We start from the raw sequence: 26,701 nt of genomic DNA, 5'->3' as shown, positions 1-26,701 counted from the left end.
CAGAATGGAGACTTCTCTTTGCATTCATTTTTTTCCTTTTGGAAATATATGTCCTGTAATTTGCTTAACCCTTAGAATCATAGAATCATAGAGTTGGAAGAGACCACCAGGGCCATCAAGTCCAACCCCCTGCCATGCAGGAACACACAATCAAAGCACTCCCAACATGTGTTCATCCAGTCTCTGTTTAGAAACCTCCAAAGAAGGAGACTCCACAACTTTCCAAGGTAGCTCATTCCACTGTCAAACAGCCCTGACAGTCAGAAAGTTCTTCCTGTTGTTTAGGTGGAATCTCTTTTCCTTCACCTTGAACCCATTACTCCATGTCCTAGTCTCTGAGGCAGCAGAAAACAAGCTTGCTCCCTCTTCAACATGGCATCCCTTCAAATATTTAAACACAGCTATCGTGTCCTCCCTTAATCTTCGCTTCTGCAGACTAAACATATCCAGCTTCCTTTCTTCCTAGGGCATGAATTTCATACCTTTTACCATTTTGATTGTCCTTGGGGGGGGGGGGTGGGGGGGGAGAGGGCGGGTTGGGGGGGGGGGGGGTGGGGGGGGGGGGGGGTGGGGGGGGGGGGGGGTGGGGGGGGGGGGGGGTGGGGGGGGGGGGGGGGGGGGGGTGGGGGGGCGGGGGGGGGGGGGAGGGGGGGGGGGGGGGGGGGGGTTGGGGGGGGGGGGGGGGGGGGGGGGGGGGGGTTTTGGGGGGGGGGGGGGTGGTGGGGGGGGGGGGTGGGGGGGGGGGGGGGGGGGGGGGGGGGGGGTGGGGGGGGGGGGGGGCGCTTGCCGGGGGGGGGGGCGGCTGGGTGGGGGGGGGGGAGTGGGGGGGGGGGGGGGGGGGGGTGGGGGGGGTGGTGGGGGGGGGGGGGGGGGGGGGGGGGGGGTGGGGGGGGGGGGGGGGGGGGGGGGGGGGGGTGGGGAGTGCCAAAGGTTCGCCACCACGGCCCTGGGAGCTTACGGTGGCAAACATGGTTCTCCCTTCCTCCATTTTATTCTCACAACGACCCTGTGAAGTAGGTTCAGCTTACACACTCGACCTAGATCATCAATTAGTTTCCACAGCTGGTTATCTGAACCGTTTTCACCTGTACGAGTTTGACGCTGCAACCACTACCCCGCACTTTCTCTCCCAGTTGCACCATCTCAAGATTTGACCTGGCTGTTCTTGTCAGAGCTTCTGGGGTGGGGGGTGGGGGGAGAAACCCCCTCTCTGATTCTGAGAGATATGCAAATAGACCACCTAAGAATGTTTCATTTTAAGACAGGGGCTCATTCCGCACATGCAGAATAAGGCACTTTCAAACTGCTTTCAGTGCTCTTTGAAGCTGTGCGGAACGGCAAAATCCACTTGCAAACAGTTGTGAAAGTGGTTTGAAAACGCATTATTTTGCGTGTGCGGAAGGGGCCTGAGAAAAGGTAGGGCAAAGCCCTCCCCTGAGAGCAGCAGGAGAGAAGAGACAGATTTGATTGCTTTGGATCCTAAACTCAGCCCTTTAACCACTATGCAAAACATACCCTGCAATTTACATACAATTCAATTAAGCACAGACAACTTTATAGTTATACAAGCATAACATTAAGGGGGAAAGAGAGATAAATTTTTGTTTACCCTCCATTACCAACTACTATTTTGTCTGCAGACAGGTTCAGCCTTCCTTGGTCTGCCCTTGGGCACAGAAGGGGTTTTTCCAGCCTTAGCTAATACTTCTTCTTCTTTTCTTACAGTGATTAGTTTGACAGCCGCCCATGACAAATATCCTCCTGACCTCAAAGGCTTGGTAAAGCAGAGATGTGACAGTAGGGATTGTGTGGAAATAGCACAGAGGTAAGAAGAGATCAGAGATTGGCAGATAAGTTCTCCCGTCCCTAGGTTTCAGTCTGGAAGGTCCATGAAGGTGGGGCATAAACGTTGTAAAAATACTCATAAAAACGGTAATCTAAGACCACTGAGTTATACCGCTGGGTCTGCTATCTGAACTCACATCACCCTAGTCCAGGGTCATCTTGGTCTCAGGCAGCCTATTAGTGGAAAACAAGGTAGCGAAGGATCAGGCAGAAACAACCAGAAGAAGCAGTTGGAACTTGTACCAGGTGCTAGCTTTCAAAGCTGCAAATTCACAGTCACACTGCATCATGGGCTTTGCAATCTTACGTCTGCTATATGATGTCAATCTCGGGCAACCTGTGAGTTTAATTAACATTGTATTTCGGTTTCTTGCTTGGACCTCTGTAACCACTGGACGGCATGAGCTAACGTGGTGTGGTGTTTACAGTGTTGTTCTGAGATTCTGAGATCTCTGCCAATTCAGACAAGGTCCCTATTGGAGAATTAGGCAGCTGGAACAGCAGTGGCGTAGTGGTTAAGAGCAAGTGCATTCTAATCTGAAGAAACCGGGTTTGATTTCCTGCTCTGCCGCTTGAGCTGTGGAGGCTTATCTGGGGAATTCAGATTAGCTTGTGCACTCCCACACATGCCAGCTGGCTGACCTTGGGCTAGTCACAGCTTTTCGGAGCTCTCTCAGCCCCATCTACCTCACAGGGTGTTTGTTGTGAGGGGGGAAGGGCAAGGAGATTGTAAGCCCCTTTGAGTCTCCTGCAGGAGAGAAAGGGGGGTATAAATCCAAACTCCTCCTCCTCCTCCTCCTCCTCCTCCTCCTCCTCCTCCTCCTCCTCCTCCTCCTCCTCTTCTTCTTCTTCCTCTTCTTCTTCTTCTTCTTCTTCTTCTTCTTCTTCTTCTTCTTCTTCTTCTTCTTCTTCTTCTTCTTCTTCTTCTTCTTCTACAGACTCTGCTGCTGTGGTCTTACATATCACCCCAGCACTTCAAGTTTTGAGCCTCCAGTGGCCTAAGAGAATGAACATTTTTCGCCGCTATGTTTCAGCGGCGCCATAGCAAAACAAAAGAATCCCCCACATTCCCAGCCCACGGGTATTTTCCTCCACTTCACACTTCTCTGATTTTGATCTATTTCCTTATTCAAGCCATCCTCACATTTTCAAACTGTGACATGGCTTAAGGTAAGCCGGCATTTCCCGATCTCTTGGAGGTGTCTGCAAACTGAGCCGCTGCTTTACCTAGTTGCTTCTGTAATGATTCTTGCACCTTTCGCATCTTGCTCCGTGGACTGACGTCGAGCAGGTAAGAATCGAGTTTCACACCGGCCTTTCTCTCCTCGAATTGTGGAGGATGTCCTTAAAAATTAAAAATCCTCTAAGGCGGGATGACACATAATGCAGATTTTAATTACTGTGATGTAATAAGTGGATTCCCCGTGTTGCTGCACAAGAACAATCCAGGAAACTGTCTTTAAAGTTAATCTCTGGGAATGAGAGCGAAGACCTTCATTTCGGGCTTCCCCAGTGCGGTGATCTCCCATTCACACCCTCTTCATTGTCGATCCACAACAGAGAATCAAGAGGATTCTGTTTCAACATAGCTTAAGTTCTCCCACATTCTGCCAGCCACCCTTAAAAAGAGGAGAGGCAATCCTTGGGTTTATTTACAACAATGAAGACTTCGCTCAGGTGAAGCACAGGTAAGTTCTAGATCATCTCTTTGCTGTTTGATGTGGTTCTAGGCTGTGATTGTGTTCAGGGTCTGACTCGAGCAAAACAGCTGAGGGGGGAAGGAAGGCAAGGTGCCCGTTCCTCCAGGGATCTCACCACACACATTAAATCACAAAGTGGTGCCAGCATGGCATAGTGGTTAAGAGCAGGTGGATTCTGATCTGGAGAACTGGGTTTGATTCCCCGCTCCTCATAAGTGGCAGAGGCTTATCTGGTGAACCAGATGTGTTTCTGCACTCCTACATTCCTGCTGGGTGACCTTGGGCTAGTTTTCTCAGAGCTCTCTCAGCCCCACCTACCTCACAAGGTGTCTGTTGTGGGGAGAAGAAGGGAAAACAGCTTGTAAGCCACCTTGAGTCTCCTTACAGGACAGAAAGGTAGGGTATAAATCCAAAGTAGTAGTCATTGTCATCATTGTCATCGTCGTCGTCATCGTCGTCATCATCGCCGTCGTCATCGTCTTCTTCTTCTTCTTCTTCTTCTTCTTCTTCTTCTTCTTCTTCTTCTTCTTCTTCTTCTTCTTCTTCTTCTTCTTCTTCTTCTTCTTCTTCTTCTTCTTCTTCTTCTTCTTCTTCTTCTTCTTGAGGCAGCTGTTGTTTGCATGTGTATTGTGGGTCCCAGGCTCAGTGCCACCTTCAGATTAAAAGGATCTATGTTAGCAGATATTAGGAATGATATTGGTCTGCCAGAGAGCTGTTGCGAGTCAGATCAGGCAGCACTGATCTAAAAAGATGAAGCTGGGTGATTTGAGAGAAGGCAACATTTTGATGTGGGATGGGCCGTAGCTCCCTGCCAGAGCCCTTGGGAATGAAGATACCAACATCAGTATCTATCCTCCTGTTGGGAAATCCTTGGAGATGTGGTTGTGAAGCATGGGGTGATTGCGGTTTGGGAAGGAAATGACCTCAACAGTTTCTATCTTCCGGAGCAGTTATTTTTAACCAGGAGATCTGATCTCTGTCTGGAGATTAATTGTGATTTGGGGTGGTGTAGTGGTTAAGAGCAGGTGGACTTTAATCTGGGGAACTGGGTTTGATTCCCCTGCTCCTTCACACAAGCGCCAGATTCTTATGTGATGGATTGGATTTGTTTCCCCATTTCTACACTTGAAGCCTGCTGGGTGACCTTGGGCTAGTTACATTTTGTTCAGAACTCTCTCAGACCAATCTACCTCACAAGGTGTCTGTTGTGGGGAGAGGAAGGGAAAGGAGTTTGTATGCTGCCTTGAGGCTCCTCACAGGAGAGAAAGGTGGCATATAAATTCAAACTCCTCCTCCTTATCTTCCTCCTTGTCTTCCTCCTCCTCCTCTTCCTCTACCTTGTACTCCTCGTTGTCATTGTTGTCACTATCCTTCTCCTCCTACTTCAAGTGATCTCCAGGCAATCTTAGATCGAATCCCCACTTGAAATTTGCACGCAGATCCAAACCTGTTGGTTGTGAAACCGTGTCCTCTTCATTGGAGTTTCTCCCTCCCCACCGCAGCGAGCACACAGCAGACACACCCGGTTGCAGAACTCTTAGCAATTCCCACTACCAGGCTAGCTCGCTTCGCCGGTCTCCCCTGATTGGCTGGCGTGCCTTGAAGGGGCGGGACCTTTCCCCCCTGCGGAAACGTACATTGTCGGGGTGCGATAAAAAAACCAGCGTGCAAAAGTTTAACGTTTAACTGTTCAACTGTGCAAACAGTTAATCGTTACCTGTGTAAACCATGAACGATCCAAAGTTACGCGTTTGACCGTTTAATGTTTGCATCCCCTTCTGCTGGCCGATCGCAAAAAGCGGAAACGAAACCAAGGAAAGGCTGCGTGTGCATCACAGCGCTGATTGGTTGCCCAAGTTCTGCGTCACACTCCAGGGCGGGAAACGAGTCAGGGTTTCAACCCTCATCCCTCCCCTCGGATCAGCCCTGAACCGTGTTAATGGGGTCTATGCCACTGGCAACCAGGTCCTGCCAGAACGCGGATTAACGGGGAGAACGAGCGCCAGAAACGGAATCTGCCACGCAAGCAATGGGGAGGTCGTCCCTCAAACCTGGTTCATTTGTGTTCTGAAACCTAGCTAAGACGGTAGTGGGGATTCGACCATAGCTAATACTTGGGGTGTGCATTTGGATTTACCTCAGTCAAATATATAACCTAAAAATACCTTAACAGAACTTTTGGATATATTCTGGACTCCAGCTGGAATGCGGAATTTTCCAGGATAGGAGTAAAAGGTTTCCAAAAATCCTGGAAATATTTGAAATGGACCAGGAGTAACATGGCTACCCTCTGAAACTTCCTTCACAAATTGTACTCTTCAGAGAACCAGGCAGTCATGTGAAGGCCAGTGGTGGGGCCTGTGAGTTCATACAATTAGTAGGCGGGGCTCATCTGTTCCAAGCTAGACTGTGTCCAGAAACAGAGGTAGTGTAAATACATGGGAAAGCGCCCATGGTTCCATGATATCTATTGAAATCCTCCCCAATTTAAATGTTTGTTATGGGAGATCATGGGGTTTTTTCCCCATAGAGCAAAAATAAGTGAAAAATGCTTGTAATGGCTTGGATCCAGACTAAACTGGTCATTTCTGCCAGTTTCCTCTTACCACTGCAGACTGGCCAGGGTTGTTTATCCACCAGAAGCAACATTTCATGAAGTGAATTGCTCTGCAGTGGAAGGAGGGAGGAGGGAAATCCAATTGTCCTCAAAGGCCCCTCTAGCCATTGGAGGGACACCTTTTGATGATCCCCAGACCTACAGACATCCAGCTGGCTTTTACAACCCTGGCTCTAGCCTGGTGGAACACGCTTGACACAATTCTGCAGGGTCTGCAGGACTTGGCTGTTCCACCAGGCTTTTCCATCTAGCCAGCTGCATGGAATAATGCAAGATTATCTCCTTTCAGCCGTGGGGGGGGGGGGGGGGTGGGGGTGAGGGTGAAGTGGTGATAGGGGTTGTATTGCCACAGCCATCTGTATTTGTTGTGGGTGGTAGAGTTTGTGGCGCATGTTTGTATTTGCTGTTTTTTAATGATTGTATCGATTGTATCTCTCTCTCTCTCTCTCTCTCTCCCTATCTACCTATCTACCCATCTACCTATCTACCTACCTACCTATCCATTATCTATCTATCTATCTATCTATCTATCTATCTATCTATCTATCTATCTATCTATCTATCTATCTATCTATCTATCTATCTATCTATCTATCTATCTATCTATCTATCTATCTATCTATCTATCTATCTATCTATCTATCTATCTATCTATCTATCTATCTATCTATCTATCTATCTATCTATCTATCTATCTATCTATCTATCTACCTGCCTGCCTGCCTGCCTGCCTGCCTACCTGCCTGCCTACCTGCCTGCCTGCCTACCTGCCTGCCTACCTACCTACCTACCTACCTACCTACCTACCTACCTACCTGTGTATGTAGTCTGGATCCCACCCAATCTTGGAAGTAGAATGTGAAATTATGTTTTAACTACCCTAACTATGGCATTTTCCCCACGGCCAATATATCCTGGGATAAGGAGGTGAAACATCCCAGTTTGGCCATGATTTCTGCATGGTTTTCAGGTCTAACTCAGGCCCACCTTGCAAGATTTCCCTTAACCTGTGCCTCTCAAAAATGATAAAATTGGGGGTTCTTTTTTAAAAAACGCACCAATCCCACTCCCATGCAAGCATCGCAGGAGACGGGCCAGTTTATTTTCCCCACCTTGCTGCCTGCAGCTAATCAGAACATCAGAAAAGCAGGACAGTTCGCGCATACGCAGCAACATCAGTGAGGAAAATGAAACTAAACCAGGGGCTGTGCAAGTTCTTGCTCCTAGCCTGAATGCGCAGACGGGCTGCCGTGTGGAGGGAGAAACCAAGATAGAAACATCCCGGTCTGTATGATCCTGGTTTTCCCCCAGGATATTTTGTCTGTCGGGAAAACACCTATGGTTACCAAAGTTGCCCAAATGAAGGAAGAAAGAATCGACAACAACAACACATACCACAAAACAGAAGGCTTTATTGATACATTTTAAAAATTTAAAAGAAAGGTACGTAGTTCGGTAGCGATGGAATGCTTAAAATAACAAAACTGACTAGCTATCTTACTTACTGGAGCCCTGTCAGGGATGGGACCCAGTTGATTCGAATGCATTCCTAACTCCATGTAAGTGCTTCATGAAATATGCACGGTGATTGTATCTTCCTGTCAATGTAATGGTTACAAGATATATGCACTCAGCCTGCTATATGTTACCACTGCTGTAACCGGACATTCTTTCCTTGATCTTGCTTTGATGGCTTCACACGCTTTGTAGATAACTATGACACTTTCTTCTCCCATGGGAAACTGGACGTTTCTGTTGCTCTGTGGCGTAGGAGTAGGAGTTCAGGTGGCTTTATCTCTATCTGTTGCTGGCCATTTCTGCACGGCCACATTAGGGGTTGGGTCGGCTTACATGACACCTACCACCCCTCTAAGGACAATTAACCGAACGGTCCCAGAACCTTCTGAGAGACAACGGCACCCTGCGGCTGTGCCGTCGTCCAGTCGAACTACCTGCTCTGCGGCCCTCTGGCACGTCACCGAGGCCAGGGGACATGCTTTACCCTGCGCGGGCGGCTCAAGATTAGCAGGGCCAGGAAAATAATCCCCAGAGCCTCGGCAACAGAGAAACCCTAAGAGCAGAGTGGGATTGACCGAACATGTGGGAAGGGAAGGTCGCCCGAGCCGCTGCCGTTCGCATGGCAGCGGCTCGAAGCCGCCGTTTTCCATAAACCTCACTCGGGAAGCGAGGTAGGAAAACAGAGGCTTCGCGCCACTTGGTCAGCGCGGCTGCGAAGCAGCTGCGCCCCCTGTGCGAATGGCTCCCTGGGGACAGTGTTTTTGCCGTCCCTAGGGTGCCATATTAGGCCCGTGCAGAAAGGGCCGCTGATATTGGGGTACCTCAGCTCCACTTTCTCACATTCTTTGGGAAAATGGGAGGGGGGATTATTTCTGAATAAAGAGTGTAGCAAAAGCCAGGTTTGCCAGAGCTGGCTTCTTGCAAGCAGGGTGCTTCGTTGCCTTCCAAGAAATGCTGCCGATCAACAATCCAGAGTCCTCTTATTGATTCACAGCATGCTGGGTCCTTAAAGTAAAGATTTCCAGAGCAGATACAAACACACACCTCCAGGCCTCCACAGCCAGTTACTGGGCAGTGACTGTGAACAGGCCTGAGTTGATGATGGTCTTGACAAGTAACCGCCAACATAAGGGATGGTGAACACCCATCGAGAATCAGAGGACAGTGAACTTAGCTGGAACTAGCTGGAAAATTCCGTTAAGATCAGAGGTGGGATCCAGCAGGTTCTCACAGGTTCCCGAGAGTACGTTACTCATTATTTGTGTGTGCCGAGAGGGGGTTACTAATGGGTGATTTTGCCACATGATTTTTGCCTTCGTTACGCCCCTCCTCTCAGCAGTAGCGTGCAGAACTTGAAGCAGTCTAGCAGGAGGTGCCCCGGCTAAAGTGGCAGCTCGCGCAAATACGTGCATTCGGATACCGCTTCAAGGACTGGTAGCAGCATTCGCGTCCTTGCCACAGCCCCGCCCAGAAATGCCCCGCCCCGGACTGCCCGGCCACGCCCCCGTCGTGCCCCGCCCAGCCCCATTGGCAGTACGCCACAGTTTGAGTCCCACCACCGTGGGAACCTGTTAATAAAATTTTTGGATCCCACCACTGGTTAAGATGGCTTCTCTCTTGACAGTCTGGAAGAAGCCTCTGTTTGAAAATCAATTTACAGAGCCATGTTTAGGGTTCTATATCAAAATGGCTGCAGTTGTTTTTAAAACAAATACATGGGATGGGAAACGAAAGTGAATTTTTAAAGATGGACTGCGAAGATTGCTTCTCTGAATATACACTAGAAGGTGAAGTTTGTTTTTTTTAATAGTAAAGAGACCCTTCACAATCCAACATCAACTTTTGCGAGCTGATTCAGCCACAAGCATCCCAACTTTAAGGGCGCAATGACAGGTTATCAAACTTCAGCACCCTCTCCTCTCCTTCAACAAACTTTACATCAGGCCTCAAAAAAGTAGGGTGAGACAGATTTTGTATTGAGCAATTGCCCAACAGGTCATCACAATGGAGTCTCTGAGGTTCTACTAAACGTGACTTTATTACCAGCAGTAATTAGGTCATGATGTAACTGGCCAGGCAGACGGTGCACTGGTTACATTCCAGCCTCAATGGATGAAGCTGTTGTTCATGCAGTGGATGGAGAATGGAGAAACTTCATGACGCCCTTACTGGTGCCTTTAGCAGTAAATCATCAGATTTCTCTTGGTTGTGCCTCATATGCTTTTGATTGCTATTTCAACCATATTCTTTGCATTCTGTCTTGACCTGATTTTAAGGCTTCCTTGCTGCTTCTAGACAACTAGGCCTCCCCTGACATGCTGGCACCATGGGAAAGAATCATTGCTGTTATCTTGTCTCTGGGCTGGCAGCCACGTGACTCCATATTGTTATCTGCTACTGATAGAATAACCTTGGTGCCGGATACAACTGAAAGTGACGGTTACCAAATGTTCTGCTCTGAGAAAATGGGAGGGGGGATATGTGTCAAATAGTCAGGTTCTTAGACCTAGCTTTGAACCTATATGCCCGATCTATGGCCCTTCCGCATGGGCCTTTTACAGCGCCCTAGGACAGCAAAAACGCCGTCCCTAGGGAGCTGTTCACATGGGGGGCGCAGCTGCATCGCAGCCGCACCACCCTTGTTCCACCCCAGCGGCGTGAAGCCGTTGTTTCCAAACGTGCGAACGGCAGCGGCTGGAAGGCGCCATCACCCTTTTTTCCGATCGACTTACCTTCCCTGCGACCTTCCGGCGCGTTGCCGAGGCCTGGGGACATGCCCCCGCTGCCCTGCAACTCCGGAGTGATCGTGCAGGTCAGGGGGGCATGTTGAAATGTTGCAGGGAAGGTAAGTTGATCGGGCGACTGTGCAGCGCTGCGCCGCCTTCCCTGTCTTTACCGGGACCGTTCGTGTGAACGGTCCGGGGGGTATGTGTCAGCGTCATATGCGCCGACACACACCCCAGCGTGGCCGTGCGGAAGCGGCCTATGTATCCATAATAAAGGCTGCTCCATCAGCCACGCCATCTCTGCATATTCTGTGACTTTTAAAATCCAGTCTTGTTTTGTTGGAACTTCATTGTTTCTCCATTTGTATGCAAATAAAACCCTTGCTGCAGTTGTCATGTACATAAAAAGTGTTCTGTACTGATCCGTGATATCCTCCCCCATCAGCTCCAACAAGAATGCCTCGGGTTTTTTATCAATTGATATTTTCATCATCTTTTGCATTTCCTTTAAAATCATATCCCATTTTTTTTGCCTCTTTAAATGTCCACCACATATGAAAAAAGAACCATCTTGTTTTTTTGACATCTCCAACATTTGTTTGATAGCCCTTTCTGCATTTTGGACGGCTGATGTTTTTTCTGTTTCAACTGGTTTCTTCCTCTGTGAAGTTAACACACAGCTGATCCAATCCACCCTTTTTATCTGCCTCTCACTTCCTTGTTCTTTCCACGCGGTAGGAACTGATAGGAAGAGAAGGGAACCCAAAGACAGCAAAATTCATGCTAATTTAGGATCATGCCGCACATGCAGAATAATGCACTTTCAAACTGCTTTCAGTGCTCTTGGAAGCTGTGCGGAATAGCAAAATCCACTTGCAAACAGTTGTGAAAGTGGTTTGAAAACGCCTTATTTTGCGTGTGCGGAAGGGGCCTTACATTGCTTTCCCTGTGAAGTGGGTAGGGGGAGAATTTGCCCCCCTTCCTTGCTTTGCTCCCTGGTTCTCTTGCTCCCTATTTTATAATCTGTTTTTGCATATGTATTGCTATTTTTAGGGAGGAGTTTGGTGGCTCCCTTCTTTTTGGGGTGGTTTTTAAAGGAATTGGATTGCGGGACGCCATTGTTATTGTTATTGTTTTGCCCGCTGTTTACATGGTTTTAATGGTTTTAATGAATTTTAGTATATCTGGTCACTATTGCGACCCTTGTTATATATTGTACATAGATTATGTTGTGCACCGCCCAGAGCCCCTTGGGGATTGGGCGGTCTATAAATTTAAATAATAAATAAATAAAATAAATAAATCTTGCCAGGTTTCAAAAACCAGTTGACTTCTCTGATCTACAGTGTAGTGAGTTCGGGGGGGGGGGGGGCGGGGACGTGTGCACAACCAAGAATCTGACCTGAATGGAATCTATGTCCAATGCGGGGCAGACCACAAGGGCATAAAAGGCCATTGTGGCTAAGATTTATGAATAAACTGCAGGATATGCCTCTAAATTGCTCTTCCCAGTCTTATGGCTTCCTGTTGGGGTTGATGGGCAGGATAGTTCCCGAAGTCACCTGATCAAGTGCCAGAAAAACTACAAATCCATCAACCTGAGTGATCCAATAAGTGCTGAGCTTGTACCAACAGAAAACAACAATCTGGGGGAAAGTTGCATAAATTCAAAGTCTAGAGCAGTGGTTCTCAACCTGGGGGTTGGGACCCCTTTGGGGGTCGAATGACCCTTTCACAGGGGTCGCCTAAGACTCTCTGCATCAGTGTTCTCCATCTGTAAAATGGATAAATGTTAGGGTTGGGGGTCACCACAGGGTTAAAGGGTCATGGCATTAAGAAGGTTGAGAACCGCTGGTCTAGAGAGCAGTTGTCAGTTCCTCCTTGATACGAATATATAATTCACTGATCACTCTAAACAAGTTTGGAAGGTAAGATAAAAAATGAGGGCCAACCCCATTTTAATGCACAAATATCTTACTTCCTTCAGGTTCTTTCTAAGGCATTTGGGCCAGAGGTTGAAGACAAGATGATCAAGGTGGAAACCGTGCTCTTGATCTTTTGTGTTCTGTCACAAGGTAAGCCTTTAAGCATACCCAAAAATGTGGAAGGGAACAAGACTCGTTGCTACACCACATAGCAATGCATGTGTATAGGTTGTGGAAGTCAGAGAGCTGGTCAACTGTCCTACTGAAGATGTCATACATGCTTATCTATCATTTAACCAGGGTTTAACCAGGGTTAAACATTACCAAATATTCCCTGAACAAAGAATTCTACCATGTGGATGGCAGCTCACCCATACTGTTTCGCGTTGATCACATATGTTAGCAAGATTACATCCCCTGAAGACCATTACCCCAAAGAGCACTCCTCTCAGCAGAAGCGTACCAGGGCCAAATGGAGCCCAGAGACAAATTGTCTCCAGGACGCCTCCAGGCTCTGCCCCCCACCACCCTAGCTCCGCCCCTGATGCCCCCAGGCTCCCCCCCACTGCCCTCAACCCTGCCCATGTCACCATGGACATGGGCAAGGTCTAGGGTGCCCACCTCCCCCCCAGACCCCCTGCTGGCTGGGTTCCCAGCCGGCAGCCGGCAGTCTCTCCTGAAGAGAGGGGGGAGTCCAGGGTGGGGTTGAGGGCGCTTGGAGGCAGCAGGAAGTCCTGCTGCCTTGTCGTTTTTTGCATGCCTCGGATGGGGTCGAGGCACGTGAAAACAATGAGACAGCAGGACTTCCTGGTCACGTGGGGGGCCGATTTTGCGCTTCCCTTGTGACCAGAAGAGTGGCACCTGGGGACAAGGGTACCCCTTGTCCCTAGGCAGATACGCCACTGCCTCTCAGAGAATAACAGCTTACACGAACACACAATATGAAAATTGGCTGTGATTCTCATATTGTGTCTTCAAAGTTAGCTCATCAAAATTTTTTTTAAAGCCTAAAAAAACTATATATTGTCTTGATGGGCAGGAACAGCTGAATAGATTCATGTAGTTTATTTGCTGAAAATAAGCCCAGGCATGATACATGCAGAGCAAATGGCCCAGGGAGCGTTCAACAAATGGCTGGCACAGTGGAGGATTCAAGCGGCAGAAAATGGTGGGTGCCAGCAAAAACGAAAGGGAGAGCTTTTCTGGGCAGGAGAAATAAATCATCTCCTGAGCTCTCTATAATAAGGAGACTTTAAGTCGACTTCAGAAAAAAATATCACTAGTTTGGCGATTTCAAAAAATCCTGGATGTTCTGCTGAAATAAAACGTCCTGAGGATGTTTTTTGGGGGCACAGCTGTGCGGCGTTCCTCCTCAAGGTGTTTTATTTCTGTTGTGCAAAAAGGGACATTCGGAGGTGGGATCCAGCAGGTTCTCACAGGTTCCCGAGATTAGGTTACTAATTGTTTGTGTGTGCCGAGAGGGGGTTACTAATTGGTGATTTTGCCACGTGATTTTTGCCTTAGTTACGCCCCTCCTCTCAGCAGTAGCGTGCAGAACTTGAAGCAGTCTAGCAGGAGGTGCACCGGCGTGCGTGGCAGCCTGCGCTTGCGTGCATTCGTTTCCCACCCAAGGACCGGCGCAGCGGCTGCATCCTTGCCACAGCCCCGGCCAGGAATGCCCCACCCCCAGAATGCCCGGCCATGCCCCCGTTTGTGCCCCGCCCAGCCCCATTGGCGCTGCGCCACAGTTTGAATCTCACCACCATGGGAACCTGTTACTAAAATTTTTGGATCCCACCACTGGGGACATTGTTGATTTCTTATCATGGTTCACACCTCCCCACTTGAATTTCTGGGTGTGAGAGGAAGCAGCAGTAATTCATCGACCTCATCCTACCAATAATGTCAGAACGAGCCTCAAGTGTTTCAAGCCAATGACCTACGTTCCTTTTGGTTTTCCACAGCCACCGGGTGTTTCCAGCTCATCACCCCTTCCAGGTGGGGGGCCAAGCCAGCGAACTGTTCAGCCCCGCTGAAGGATATCCTTCCAGAAAACGTTGTGATCATCCACACAGCTGGCACCCCCTGTCAAACAAGAGAAGAGTGCAGCCGGGAAACGAGAAATGCTCAAGACTACCATCAGGGGAGCAAAAAGTGGTGCGACATAGCCTACAAGTAAGGAGATTGCGTTCAACATGATGCTTTATACCAGTGATGGCGAACCTTTTTGAGACCAAGTGCCCAAACGGCAATCCAAACCCCACTTATTTATCGCAAAGTGCCAACCCGGCAATTTAACCTGAATGCTGAGGTTTTAGTTTAGAAAAAAAAATGGTTGGCACCCTCTTCCACCCGCTTGAGCAGGGGCCAGCCTGCTCTAGCCTCCAGTAAGTCCCGTGCACACTGTTCTGTGCCTCTCTAGCATCTCTGCCTCCTCTGCACCCGCCCCCCCTCGGGCAGCAGCCACCCAGAGCACAGGCACCAGGCCCACCAGCCGAGTCCTCCCTGCTCACCGCGGTGCGCGCAGGTCATGCTCAGTGGCCAAGGCCGGCCTAGATGTGTGTATGTGTGTGTGTGTGTGTGTGTGTGTGTGTGTGTGTGTGTGTGTGTGTGTGGGGTGATTTTCTGCCCCCCACACAACGAACTCTGTTTGTGCGTGCCCACAGAGAGGGCTCCGAGTGCCACCTCTGGCACCCGTGCCATAGGTTCGCCATCACTGCTTTATACTGATGAAGTGAAAGGAAAAAAATTATTGTCCTGTTGGCTGATTACCCACGGCAGACTGTTCCCCACCACCGCCCTGCCCTGGCGTGAAAAGTGGCTCCTCCTCTCTCAGTATGCCGCAAAGAGGAAGTTCGTCAGGACAAGATTTTTTTGCCCGGACATGCTTCCGGTCCCATGGCGTGTCAGAACATGGTGGGTCAGAGGCAGAGCAAGGGGAAACTGCGCCTGGGGCATGCACACGCTCTGTGCCCCTGCTGCAGAGCCGCCCGCCCAAATCTGCAACACCCCCGGAACGCCCCCGCCATGCCCCCTCCATGGCCCGGGCACACCTCCGCCATGGCTCCACCCGGGCCATCGCACCCCTCCATCCCTTGGGCGCTACGCCACTGTGGTGGTTAATCAGCCATTAAGAACCTACAATTAGTGGTTATTTTTAATAGCCCTAGATTTATGCTGAAGTGATGGTAGGAGAGGCGCTATCTGTTGAATTTTTACTGGATTTTAGGGATCTTCCGTTGATCTTCTACAAACCCAAGAAATAAAGATTGTCCTGGTTGTGGTGGGTTTTCCGGGCTGTGTGGCGGTGGTCTGGTAGATCTTGTTCCTAATGTTTCGCCTGCATCTGTGGCTGGCATCTTCAGAGGTGTATCACAGAGAGACGTCTGTTACACACTGTGTCTAGACAAAAAATGGCTGTTGGGTTAATGAAGTGGAGTCATAGAATCATAGGATCATAGAGTTGGAAGAGACCAGAAGGGCCATCAGTTCCAACCCCCTGCAATGCAAGAACACACAATCGAAGCACTCCTGACAGATGGCCATCCAGCCTCTCTTTAAGAACCTCCAAAGAAGGAGACTCCGCCACACTCCGAGGTAGTGCGTTCCACTGTCGAACAGCCCTTACTGTCAGGAAATTTTTCCTGATGTTTAGATGGAATCTCTTTTCCTTCCCCTTGAAACAGTGGTGGGATTCAAATAATTTAACAACTGGTTCTGGTGGTGGAATTCAAATAATTTAACAACTGGTTGTTTAAAAGTACCATTTTAACAACTGGTTTTGCCAAAGTGGTGTGAACCTGCTGAATCCCACCACTGCCTTGAACCCATTACAACTGATCCTAGTTTCTGGAGCAGCAGAAAACAAGCTTGCTCCCTCACCAATATGACATCCCTTCAAATATCTAAACGTGGCTATCATGTCACCTCTTAGACTTCTCTTCATCAAATGAAACATATGTATTGTCGAAGGCTTTCACGACTGGAATCACTAGGGTGAAGTCAGAGGATCATGAAGATGCCAACCACAGATGCAGGTGAAACGTCAGGAGAAAGTGCTACTGGAACACGGCCATACAACCCGGAAAACCCACAACACCTTAAACTGAACATTGTTTGAAACTAAACATACTTGAAACTATGTTCCCTCAGTTCAGTGATGGTCAGCTTGGCACCCCAAGGCCTGGCCCCCCAGAAGGAGCCACAGAACGTGGAAGCACGTGCCCATCTGCTCCGGCGGATGGTGATACCTTACAGCTCCCTCTTAACCCCTCTCTTGAGTAATGCCTTCCCCCAAGACATAATTAAAGAAAGCACAGAGGTCAAAGTTCAACTGTATTGGGTGGACTGTAAAACCTTTGGAGTATGGAACATCTGTCCCCGCCTCTGCTTCTCCTGGGGAGGAAAAGGCATCACTTTCCTGGAGCAGCTTACCATTATGGCAGATGACCATCAGGGTCAGCCATTGGCATGCTCTCAGTGATTTGCGGGGTTGGGCTGGTGGTGCAGAGGAACCTAAAATCATAGAATCATAAAGAAGAAGAAGAGCTTGGATTTATATCCCCCCTTTCCAGTGGTGGGATCCAAAAATTTTAGTAACAGGTTCCCATGGTGGTGGGATTCAAACTGTGGCGTAGCGCCAATGGGGCTGGGCGGAGCACGACGGGAGGTGGCCGGGCACTCCGGGGGCGGGGCATTCCTGGATGGGGCTGTGGCAAGGACGCAGGCACTGCACCGGTCCTTGGGCGGGAAACGAATGCACGCAGGCGCAGGCTGCCACGCACGCCGGTGCACCTCCTGCTAGACTGCTTCAAGTTCTGCATGCTACTACTGAGAGGAGGGGCGTAACTAAGGCAAAAATCACATGGCCAAATCACCAATTAGTAACCCCCTCTCGGCACACACAAATAATGAGTAACCTACTCTCGGGAACCTGTGAGAACCTGCTGGATCCCACCTCTGCCCCTTTCTCTCCTGCAGGAGACTCAAATATGCTTACAATCTCCTTGCCCCCATCACAACAAAAACCCTGTGAGGTGGGTGGGGCTGAGAGAGCTCAGAAGAGCTGTGACTAGCCCAAGGTCACCCAGCTGGTGTTTGTGGGAGTGTACAGGCTAATCTGAATTCCAGATAAGCCTCCACAGCTCAGGCGGCGGAGCTGGGAATCAAACCCGGTTCCTCCAGATTAGATACATGAGCTCTTAACCTCCTACGCCATCAAGTCCAACCCCTGCAATGCAGGAACACACAATCAAAGCACTCCTGTGGCTGGAACGATGGATTACGAGTCCTAAAGAGTACGATTAAAAAAATCCTTTCCATTCTTGTTTCTAGCTTCCTGATTGGTGAGGATGGGAACGTGTACGAAGGGCGGGGATGGCGGGCTGAAGGCGCTCACACCCTTGGCTACAATGACCTGTCCCTGGGAATCGCTTTCATTGGCCTCTTCACAGGTATTCATATTGATTGCCCTCTGAAAACAAAGAGTAAAGGCACCCGATGAACCTTCATAGCCTCCACGTTGCATATGCTTTTAACGTGCCTGAGAGGTGTAAGTGGCACTTTGGGAAAGCAAAGGCGTGTGGCTTCACACCCGAACAATCATCAGGATCTAGAATTGAGTGTTGCAAAAGCCGGGTTACAGAAGCAACTGCCTGGAAGCTGATGTCAGGAATAAACGTGACACCTGAACGGTGGGGAATAAAGAGATAGTACAACAGGACAACCTGATTTTGTCAGATTTCAGAAGCTAAGTCTTCCACGCAAGATCTTGAAAATGCTTTGCAAACGGTTTGCAAATGTTTTCAAAAAACCCTGTTTGTCCGCATTCACCGCTTTCAAAATGCTTCCTGGCCCGCCATTTTGTGTTCATTCCAGTTTTTTCCTACTTAGATTTTTTGGCTATGAAGCTTCAAAGCTTTGTGATGTGATTATGTAGCTACATAGACATGCCCCCCCTCAAGTAATTAAAAAAACCCTCATGGAAATTCAGCATGAGACGCCCAGTGCGAGCTAGAAAATGGTGCGCACGAGAAAGTCCAGGGACTGCAGAGACCACAGCCCAACAAATGCAAATGGTTCCACAGAAGAAACACTTCGAGAAAACCATTAAAAATATATCTTGGGAACATCATCAAAATAAAATGTTTTGAAGTAGGAAATAAAATGTTTTGGGCTACAAAAACACATGGCAGAGCATAGCAGTTAAGAGCAGGTGGACTCGCATCTGGAGAACCAGGTTTGATTCCCCACTCCTCCAGATGAGAGGCAGAATGTTAGCTGGTGAACCAGGTTTGTTTTATCCACTCCTCCATTCCAGCGAGGCGACCTGGGACAAATCACAGTTCTTTCAGAACTCTCTCAACCCCACCTGCCTCACAAAGTGTCTGTTGTGGGGAGAGGAAAGGACGGAAATTGCAAGTCACCTTGAGTCTCCTTACAGGAGAAAAAGGCGGGGTATAAATCCAAACTCTTCTTCATGTGGAACTCCTCTCAGAAATGTATGTATATGTATATATGTATATATGTATATATGTATATATGTGTATATGTATATGTATATGTATATGTGTATATATGTATGTATATATGTATATATATGTATATGTGTATATATGTATATGTGTATATGTGTATGTATATGTATATATATGTGTGTGTATGTATATTATATAAATATTATATAAACTGAATAAAATGCTTTGAAGCAGGAAATACACACACACACACACACATACATATATACATATATACATACACACACACATACATATATATATATGTATATATATGTATATATGTATATATATGTATGTATATGTATATATGTATGTATATGTATATATATGTGTGTGCGTGTGTATGTATATGTTTATATGTATATATGTATATATATGTATATATATGTATATATGTGTGTGTGTGTGTGTGTGTGTGTATATATATATTTCCTGCCTCAAAACATGTGTGTGTGTGTATATATATATATTTCCTGCCTCAAAACATTTTATTCAGTTTATGCAGAAAGGGCCAACAGTAGCACTTGTTAGAACTTGGATGGGAGACCTTGAAAGAAGTCCTGGGTTGTTACACAGAGGCAGGCAATGGCAAACCATCTCTTGCCTGAAAACCGCATGGGTCAAGGGTTTTCCAAACTGTGTGGCTGTGGTGTGGTAGTTTTTGATCCTACTATTTCACCAGGATCTACAGCTGGCATCTTCGGAAGCAGGTCAGGGTAAGATGTGTTTCTCAGTGGAGTGGTTGTGATATTGTCCACCTCACAGACGGGTCAACTGCAACTTGATAGCACTTTCTGCCATTGCCATTAGAAAGAGAGGAAGGGGGGAAGAAGGGAGAGTGAGAGAGTGTCTGCAACTGAAAACTAGAAAAGGGAAGACTTAGAGCTTTTTGCTTCTTGTGCTGGTTTTCTGCTTGCAGAGATTTGTTTAATGTGATGGAAAATCAGCAACCAGCGTTGCTGACCTGTAGGTGGGGCCTAGAGATCTCCCAGAATTCCAATTGATCTCCAGATGATGTAGACCATTCTGTGAAGAAAGCGAGGTTCCTCCTTACCTTAAACCCTCTACCCTCGATTGGTTCCTCCTCTAAATCTCCAGGAATTTCCCAACCCTGTGCCGGCAACTCTATTTTCAGCTGGAATCTATATTCTACCACCTGTTCAGTCATTTCACTCCCATTCATCATAGCTCCCTTGACCCTTTTCAGGCCTTCGCTTTCTCACGTTGCAACAGCCCACCTTGCCAAGTACCTGCTGTGTTTTTAACCTGCATTTTCTCCAAGAGCAGCAAATACACTGTCCTCTTTCCCATCTACTGCTATCGCTGACCACATCAGTACCACAACATCACACTGGGTCTAATTCTTTGGGGAGGAAGGAGTCCGCACACCCAACATAATGCTACACTGCCAGAGTTGGGTGGATTGCTTTTGCATATGGCAGAACGTGTTGTTATGTTGTAAGAACAGCCAGCTCCACACGTTGGTTGCTAGCATTACACAATGACGTCAGGAGCGATTAACTCGGTGTGTGGGTTCGATATTCCTCCCACGTCTGTTGAGTACAGATCTTTTGCCATCACCAACTCCTCCCCGGAGGGCAAAGGGACACTGAATGGGCCCAGCTAGTTGCACAGCTACGGGGAGGTGGAGGGCATTCAAAATGCCCACACAGCAATCATCTAAAGGAGGGAGCCCAGTCACAGAGTTATGGCGCCTCAATAGATGTTCTCACCCTTTGCGTAGGAGGGTGCATTTGACAGCCAGATGAAGATGCCATCCCTGGGAGGTTCTCAAGAGAACACAATGCAGGCGGTGTTGAAGGAGTGGGTGTTGGTCCTTGAAGGGAAATGCACGGTCATTCCCCTTAAGATTCCCAAACATGGCCTGGATACATGTTAAAAAGGCAGTCTGCTGCGGGAAAAAAAAGAAATCAAGCTGAGAAAAACCTCCAGCGTTTTGCAAAACAAGGGTTCTTGCGCTTTTGCGTGCAGATGGTGTAGACCCTTCCCCGGCAAATAAACACAACAAGGATTTGGAAAAAGATTGGGCCGCAGCCCAATTTATTAATTAACAAACATGACACTCCAGAAGCTGGGAGACAAACGGATCGCAACATCAGCAGGTCAGCACCGTTGCTGATTCGACCATGCTGTCCCCAATCCCTATTGGGGCATTGGCAGGAAGCCGGGAGCCACCGGGGTGGATACCCTTGGTGTCAACCCTTCCTGCTGGGGTGGCGGGCACCAGCTAAGCCTACCGGCTTGCTTACCGGCCCGCCCCACCCCCAGGCCCTTCCTTAAGGGCACCAACCATGGAGAAGACCAGCCGCCCGGCTCGGCTTCTCCCCACAGATGTTGCGATTCCGTTGCCAACCCGCCAGGCTGCGACAAAAGTACAAGTATAACAATAAAACCATTTACAACATGTCAACCATTAACAATTGTAACTAGGTAGGGTGGGTGGGTCACGTCGCTCTTGAGCCTCGGCTAGCCAAGAAGGCCGAGGCTCAGGCGTGGCGCTTATAAGCGCTCTGCTGTTCCCGCCTTTGCAGCTCGGGCCAATCGTTGCAGCTCCCTGCAACTGCGCCCTCAGAGCTGGCTGCCCCATTCCTTTTGCCTCGTGCTGCTCACCTCTGCCGCAATGGCTGCCACCGGTGACTCGATGGCTGCTATTTTTTTGTGGCAAGGTTTTCTCACAGCAAGACCTCAGCCGGAGCCTTTCCCTCTCCGGGGTCATCTGTGGAAACAGGAAGTAGTCTTCAGTGTTTTGAGTTGGGTCCTCATCTTTAACTAGAGCTGCTAGTTCTCCTCCTGGGGAAAGAGAATGCCTCCATTTTCTGCCGCCACTTAGTTTCTCAGCGAGGATCGTGTCAGGGCAATGCTGTAAGATTTATACTCATTGGTAAGACCACAGAACTTTGGGGGATCCTACAGTATTTACCCATTGTGATGATGTCACTTCCACGTTCATGCTGGTAGTGATGTTGCACTGTTGGAGTGAAATGTGTTTAGATGTCCCTCTTCCCAAAAAGCACCCATCAGTCGCCAGCACTAGCCTTATCTCTAACTAAGGACAGCAGCGTTGGAACTACTTGTCGTTTGGTTCCCATTATTTGTGATTGTGTGTTGAAATCCAATGTTTTGGAGCAAGGTAGAACAGAAAGAAAGGAGCCAGGAAGCAAGATAAAGAGGAACAGGGAAAGAAGCAGAGACAAATGTATATGTAGATATGAGTATATGTGTATACACATACATAATATATACATACATTTGTTTCTGCTTCTCTTCCTGTTTATCTTTATCTCTGCTCCTGGCTCCTTTCTTTCTGCTCTGCCTCAACCCAAAATGCTGAATCTCTACAACTCCTGTTGGTTAAGAAGGTCTCTCTTTGAGTGAAGGACAGATACAAACTACAGAGGAAATTAATTCAGACTGGCAGTGAAGGTGTAGCACCTTTATTAAAAGAAAATCTAATTCCTCTTCATTTTCTCACTGCAGTCTAACAATTTGTTTACGTCCCTTTTTAAAAAGGAATTTGGATTCCATTCTAATTTATTCTTTTTTTAAATAAAATAAATATTCAAAAGGGGGCAAGCAGGAAGGGTCTGCAAGGTTTCATAATTTTGCTCTATATATATTCAGAGGAAGGCAATGTTTTCACAAACTTTCTTATCTTCCAGCTAGAGCACTATTATAGCAGCAGGTGTGTAGCATATGTGTTTGTGTGTGTGTGTGTGTATCTAAAGTGCCCTCAAGTAACAGCTGACATATGGCAAGACTCAAAGGCCCCTTCCGCACACGCAAAATAATGCATTTTCAAACCACTTTCACAACTGTTTGCAAGTGGATTTTGCTATTCCGCACAGCTTCAAAGAGCACTGAAACCAGTTTGAAAGTGTATTATTCTGCATGTGCGGAATGAGCCTAGCAGAGGTGGCTTTTGCCCATGCTATTCCTTGGTTGTCTCCCATCCAAAGACTAACCAGGGCCAACCCTGCTTAGCTTCTGAGATCTGATGAGATGGAGCCAGCCTGGACTATCCAGGTCAGGGTGAGTATTATGTGAAAAAAAATGTCCTAAAAGGGTGCCCTGATTTATCTACAAAGAAAAATCAAGGATAAATGAAGGGGAAATCCTTCTTTTAAAAAGAAAGAGAGCAAGAGAACAATGGACAACAGTGGCTATCTCTAGAAACAAATCCATTTTGAAAAAAAGGAGGTCCTCTTCTGATTAGTAACCTGATAGGCGTCATTATCAAGTAGCTCTTTTTATAGCTGCTTTGTACCAAAACGAAAAAGACGGAATGGAAACTTCTCTTGGCATTTATAAATATATGTCCTTTGATTTGCTTAGCCCTTAGAATCATAGAATCATAGAGTTGGAAGAGACCACCAGGGCCATCAAGTCCAACCCCCTGCCATGCAGGAACACACAGTCAAAGCACTCCCGACATGTGTTCATCCAGTCTCTGTTTAAAAACCTCCAAAGAAGGAGACTCCACAACTCTCCGAGGGAGCTCATTCCACTGTCAAACAGCCCTGACAGTCAGAAAGTTCTTCCTGTAGTTTAGGTGGAATCTCTTTTCCTTCACCTTGAACCCATTACTCCATGTCCTAGTCTCTGAGGCAGCAGAAAACAAGCTTGCTCCCTCTTCAACATGGCATCCCTTCAAATATTTAAACACAGCTATCGTGTCCTCCCTTAATCTTCACTTCTGCAGACTAAACATATCCAGCTTCCTCTCTTCCTAGGGCATGAATTTCATACCTTTTACCATTTTGATTGTCCTCCTCTGGACATGTTCCAACTTGTCAATATCCTTTTTAAATTGTGGTGCCCAGAACTGAACACACTTTTCGCTGCCTATCTATTTCCCAATGTCTACAGCTTTATAATGCAAAAAGAAGGTTCAGAAACAGCTTGGTAAAGTGGATAGAGAATCGTACTATGATCTAGATGGCCTAGAATCAAACCCCCACTCTGCCAGGACACATCACTGGGTGATCTTGGTCTGATCTTTAGGGTTGGAGATTCGGGTGCAAAGTTCACCAAACCTGGATGCTATTACCAGGAGGGCCTCCTGGAGCCACCTTGAAAGTCTGGTGCCTCTATCTTCAAAAATGTGCAGCCTGCTTACACACTCAGAAATTTCCCATTGACTACAATGGAGCCAAGGCACTGCAGAGCAGAGAATCCTGGGCAATTTCCTGGGGTGCCTGTCAGGGGTGCAGCTTTAAAGTTAGTGGCACCAAAACCTCAGAGTACCATCCAGATACTGTTCTGATAATACCACCCAAGTTTGGTGAAGTTTGGTTCATGGGGGCCAAAGATATGGACCCTCAAACAGGTAGCCCCATCTCCTGTCAGCTCCCATTGGAAACAATGGGGTATGGGGCACCCCATTTGGGGGTCTGTAAGTTTGGCCCCCCTGAACTAAACTTCACCAAACTTGGGTGGTATCATCAGGACAGTCTCTGGATGATACCCTGAAATGTTGGTGCTGCTAGCTTTAGAAAACCCCAAAATACGAAAAAAAATCAGACTGACCCGAATTTTTCGGGTATACCCAAATATTTGGGTATATCTGAATAAGTTATTTGTCTTATTCAGGCATACAGATAATTTTATGCCCGAATAAACCCAAATCCGAATTTTACTGAATTTCTTGGGTACTGACCAAACAAACTGATCTCCCATCCAAATACTGATTTGGGCTGCCCTGTTTGTACCTGACTAATAATTGCAAACAGGGTATGCTTGGAAACTGATGCTTTATATGTATGTAATGTATCAAGGGGCACTTCAACAAGTCATTCTTAGGCTCCTTCCGCACATGCAGAATAATGCACATTCAGTCCACTTCCGCAATTGTTTGAAAGTGGATTTTGCTATTCCGCACAGAAAAATCCAGCTTCAAAGTGGATCGAAAGTGGATTGAAAGAGCATAATTCTTCATGTGCAGAAGAGACCTTTGAATTGTCATGGAGCATAATGGGGGATGTTTGTACAACCAAGGAGTTATTACATCACAACTTCTCATTTTCCCCCCTTTTCCAGACAGGTCTCCCAATGAAGCAGCCTGGAAAGCCCTGAAATGCTTGCTTGACTTCTCCATGAAGATAGGCTACCTTCATCCCGACTACCTTGTGATGGCTCACAGTGATGTCAGCGACCTCATATCACCTGGAGAGCCCGTTCGTCAAGCCATTTCAAAGTGGCCCAATTATAAACACCAATGAAGACACGCCCCAACCTCCTTTCCATTTTTCTTCAACTGTGGCTTGTTTGGTCCCCCTGGAATAGAGAGAGGATTTAAAAAATTGATGATATTCCAGCTCTGGATTTGGGAAATAAAATATTTCTGTAGGATACATTGTATGGAAAAAGCATTGTGCTCATCTTAGCCCAAAAGGAAGGACAGACACTGATCTGTTTGGGATTGCTTACAATAAAGAAATGTTTGGTTTTTTGAAAGAGAGATCCTTTTTTCTGTACTGGAGTAGGAAACTGCTTTGGATTGGAAAAGAAGAGAAAGAAATTAAAATGTTGCAGAATAGGCAGAGGTGGGATCCAGCAGGTTCTCACAGGTTCTCGAGAGTAGGTTACTCATTATTTGTGTGTGCCGAGAGGGGGTTACTAATTGGTGATTTTGCCAAGTGATTTTCACCTTAGTTACGCCCCTCCCCCGCTCCTCAGCAGTAGCGCGCAGAACTTGAAGCAGTCTAGCAGGAGGTGCACCGGTGTGCGTGGCAGCCTGCTCCTACGTGCATTCGTTTCCCGCCCAAGGACCGGTGCAGCGGCTGCGTCCTTGCCACAGCTCGGCCAGGAATGCCCGGCCCCTGGAATGCCCGGCCACGCCCCCGTCATACCCCGTCCAGCCCCATTGGTGCTACGCCACAGTTTGAATCCCACCACCATGGGAACCTGTTACTAAAATTTTTCGATCCCACCACTGAGAATAGGGTTGCCAGTCCCTTCTCTCTGGGCCACCAGCAAGGGATTGTGGGGCAGGGTAGGTTTGCCATATCCAGATTGGATAACTCCTGTAGATTTGGGGGTGCCACCTGGGGAGAAGAGGGACCAGAGTGGGGTACAATGACACAGATCCTATCCAATTTCTCCTGGGGAACTGATCTCTGTAGACTGGAGATGAAAAAAAAGAAACTCCTTCCCTTCTTTTCCCCACAACAGACACCTTATGAGGTCGGTGGGGCTGAGAGTTCAGAGAGAACTGTGACTGACCCAAGGTTACAATGTGGATGTATATCCAGTGCTCTGTCCCTCAGTACATCCATATCAGACTCCTTTTCACCTTAAAAAAAATGTCTGCTGGCAAAATAAATGCCAGGCTTCCTAAACCAATGAGAAAAGCAGTAATAAGAGCAATGGAAAGATTGGTCAACCCCATGCTGAGGTGACCAAGTTCATCACCATCATGTGTCCATCCCAAAGAGAAAAGAGAAAACCAAATGAATTTTATTTAATTGCTGTTATTTATAGCCTACTTTCTTGCTGAGGCCCTTTCTGCACGAGCCGAAAACAGCGCCCTGGGGATGGCAAAAACGCCGTCCCCAGGGAGCTGTTCACATGGGGGCGCAGCTGCTTCTCAGCCGTGCCGTCCTCGCGCCTCCCCAGCGGCATGAAGTCGCTGTTTCCCAACCAAAGGGCCATCAAATCCACCCCCCCTGCAATGCAGGAACACACAATGAAAGCACTCCTGACAGTCGGCCATCCAGCCTCTCTTTAAATACCTCCAAAGAAGGAGACTCCACCACTCTCCGAGGCAGTGCATTCCACTGTTGAACAGCCCTCACTGTCAGGAAGTTTTTCCTGATGTTTAGGTGGAATCTCT

The 26,701-nt window shown here is 47.8% G+C and overlaps 1 protein-coding gene across 4 annotated transcripts; it reads left to right on the top strand.

Moving 5' to 3' along the window:
• Positions 1–2,076: 2,076 nt before the first annotated feature.
• On the top strand, positions 2,077–25,323 carry LOC125439771 (peptidoglycan recognition protein 3-like). 4 transcript variants are annotated; one of them, XM_048508982.1, is made up of 6 exons: positions 2,930–3,136; positions 3,406–3,533; positions 12,394–12,481; positions 14,296–14,506; positions 17,666–17,784; positions 24,907–25,323. In XM_048508982.1, exons 3-6 carry the CDS (start codon positions 12,433–12,435, stop codon positions 25,086–25,088), a joined length of 561 nt encoding a protein of 186 aa, XP_048364939.1. In that variant the 5' UTR covers positions 2,930–3,136; positions 3,406–3,533; positions 12,394–12,432; the 3' UTR covers positions 25,089–25,323. The 4 variants fall into 4 exon arrangements, with proteins under 4 accessions (XP_048364919.1, XP_048364939.1, XP_048364949.1 ...); XM_048508962.1 differs by lacking the exons at positions 2,930–3,136; positions 3,406–3,533 and adding an exon at positions 2,077–2,184; XM_048508992.1 differs by lacking the exon at positions 3,406–3,533.
• The last annotated feature ends 1,378 nt before the right edge of the window (positions 25,324–26,701 follow it).

The sequence above is a fragment of the Sphaerodactylus townsendi genome, linkage group LG01 (genome assembly GCF_021028975.2).
Source record: "Sphaerodactylus townsendi isolate TG3544 linkage group LG01, MPM_Stown_v2.3, whole genome shotgun sequence".
Lineage (NCBI taxonomy): Eukaryota > Metazoa > Chordata > Lepidosauria > Squamata > Sphaerodactylidae > Sphaerodactylus > Sphaerodactylus townsendi.
Note: the sequence above shows the minus strand (reverse complement) of the source record. Positions and strands in the feature narration are given on the sequence as shown.

Bases quoted from the DNA above. Each gene is read 5' to 3' on its own strand.
- LOC125439771 (XM_048508962.1), top strand. From the start codon at position 2,134: ATGGGCTTTGCAATCTTACGTCTGCTATATGATGTCAATCTCGGGCAA. The intron at 12,482-14,295 runs GTAAGCCTTTAA...GGTTTTCCACAG, and splicing joins CTTTTGTGTTCTGTCACAAG to CCACCGGGTGTTTCCAGCTC. The intron at 14,507-17,665 runs GTAAGGAGATTG...TCTTGTTTCTAG, and splicing joins TGGTGCGACATAGCCTACAA to CTTCCTGATTGGTGAGGATG.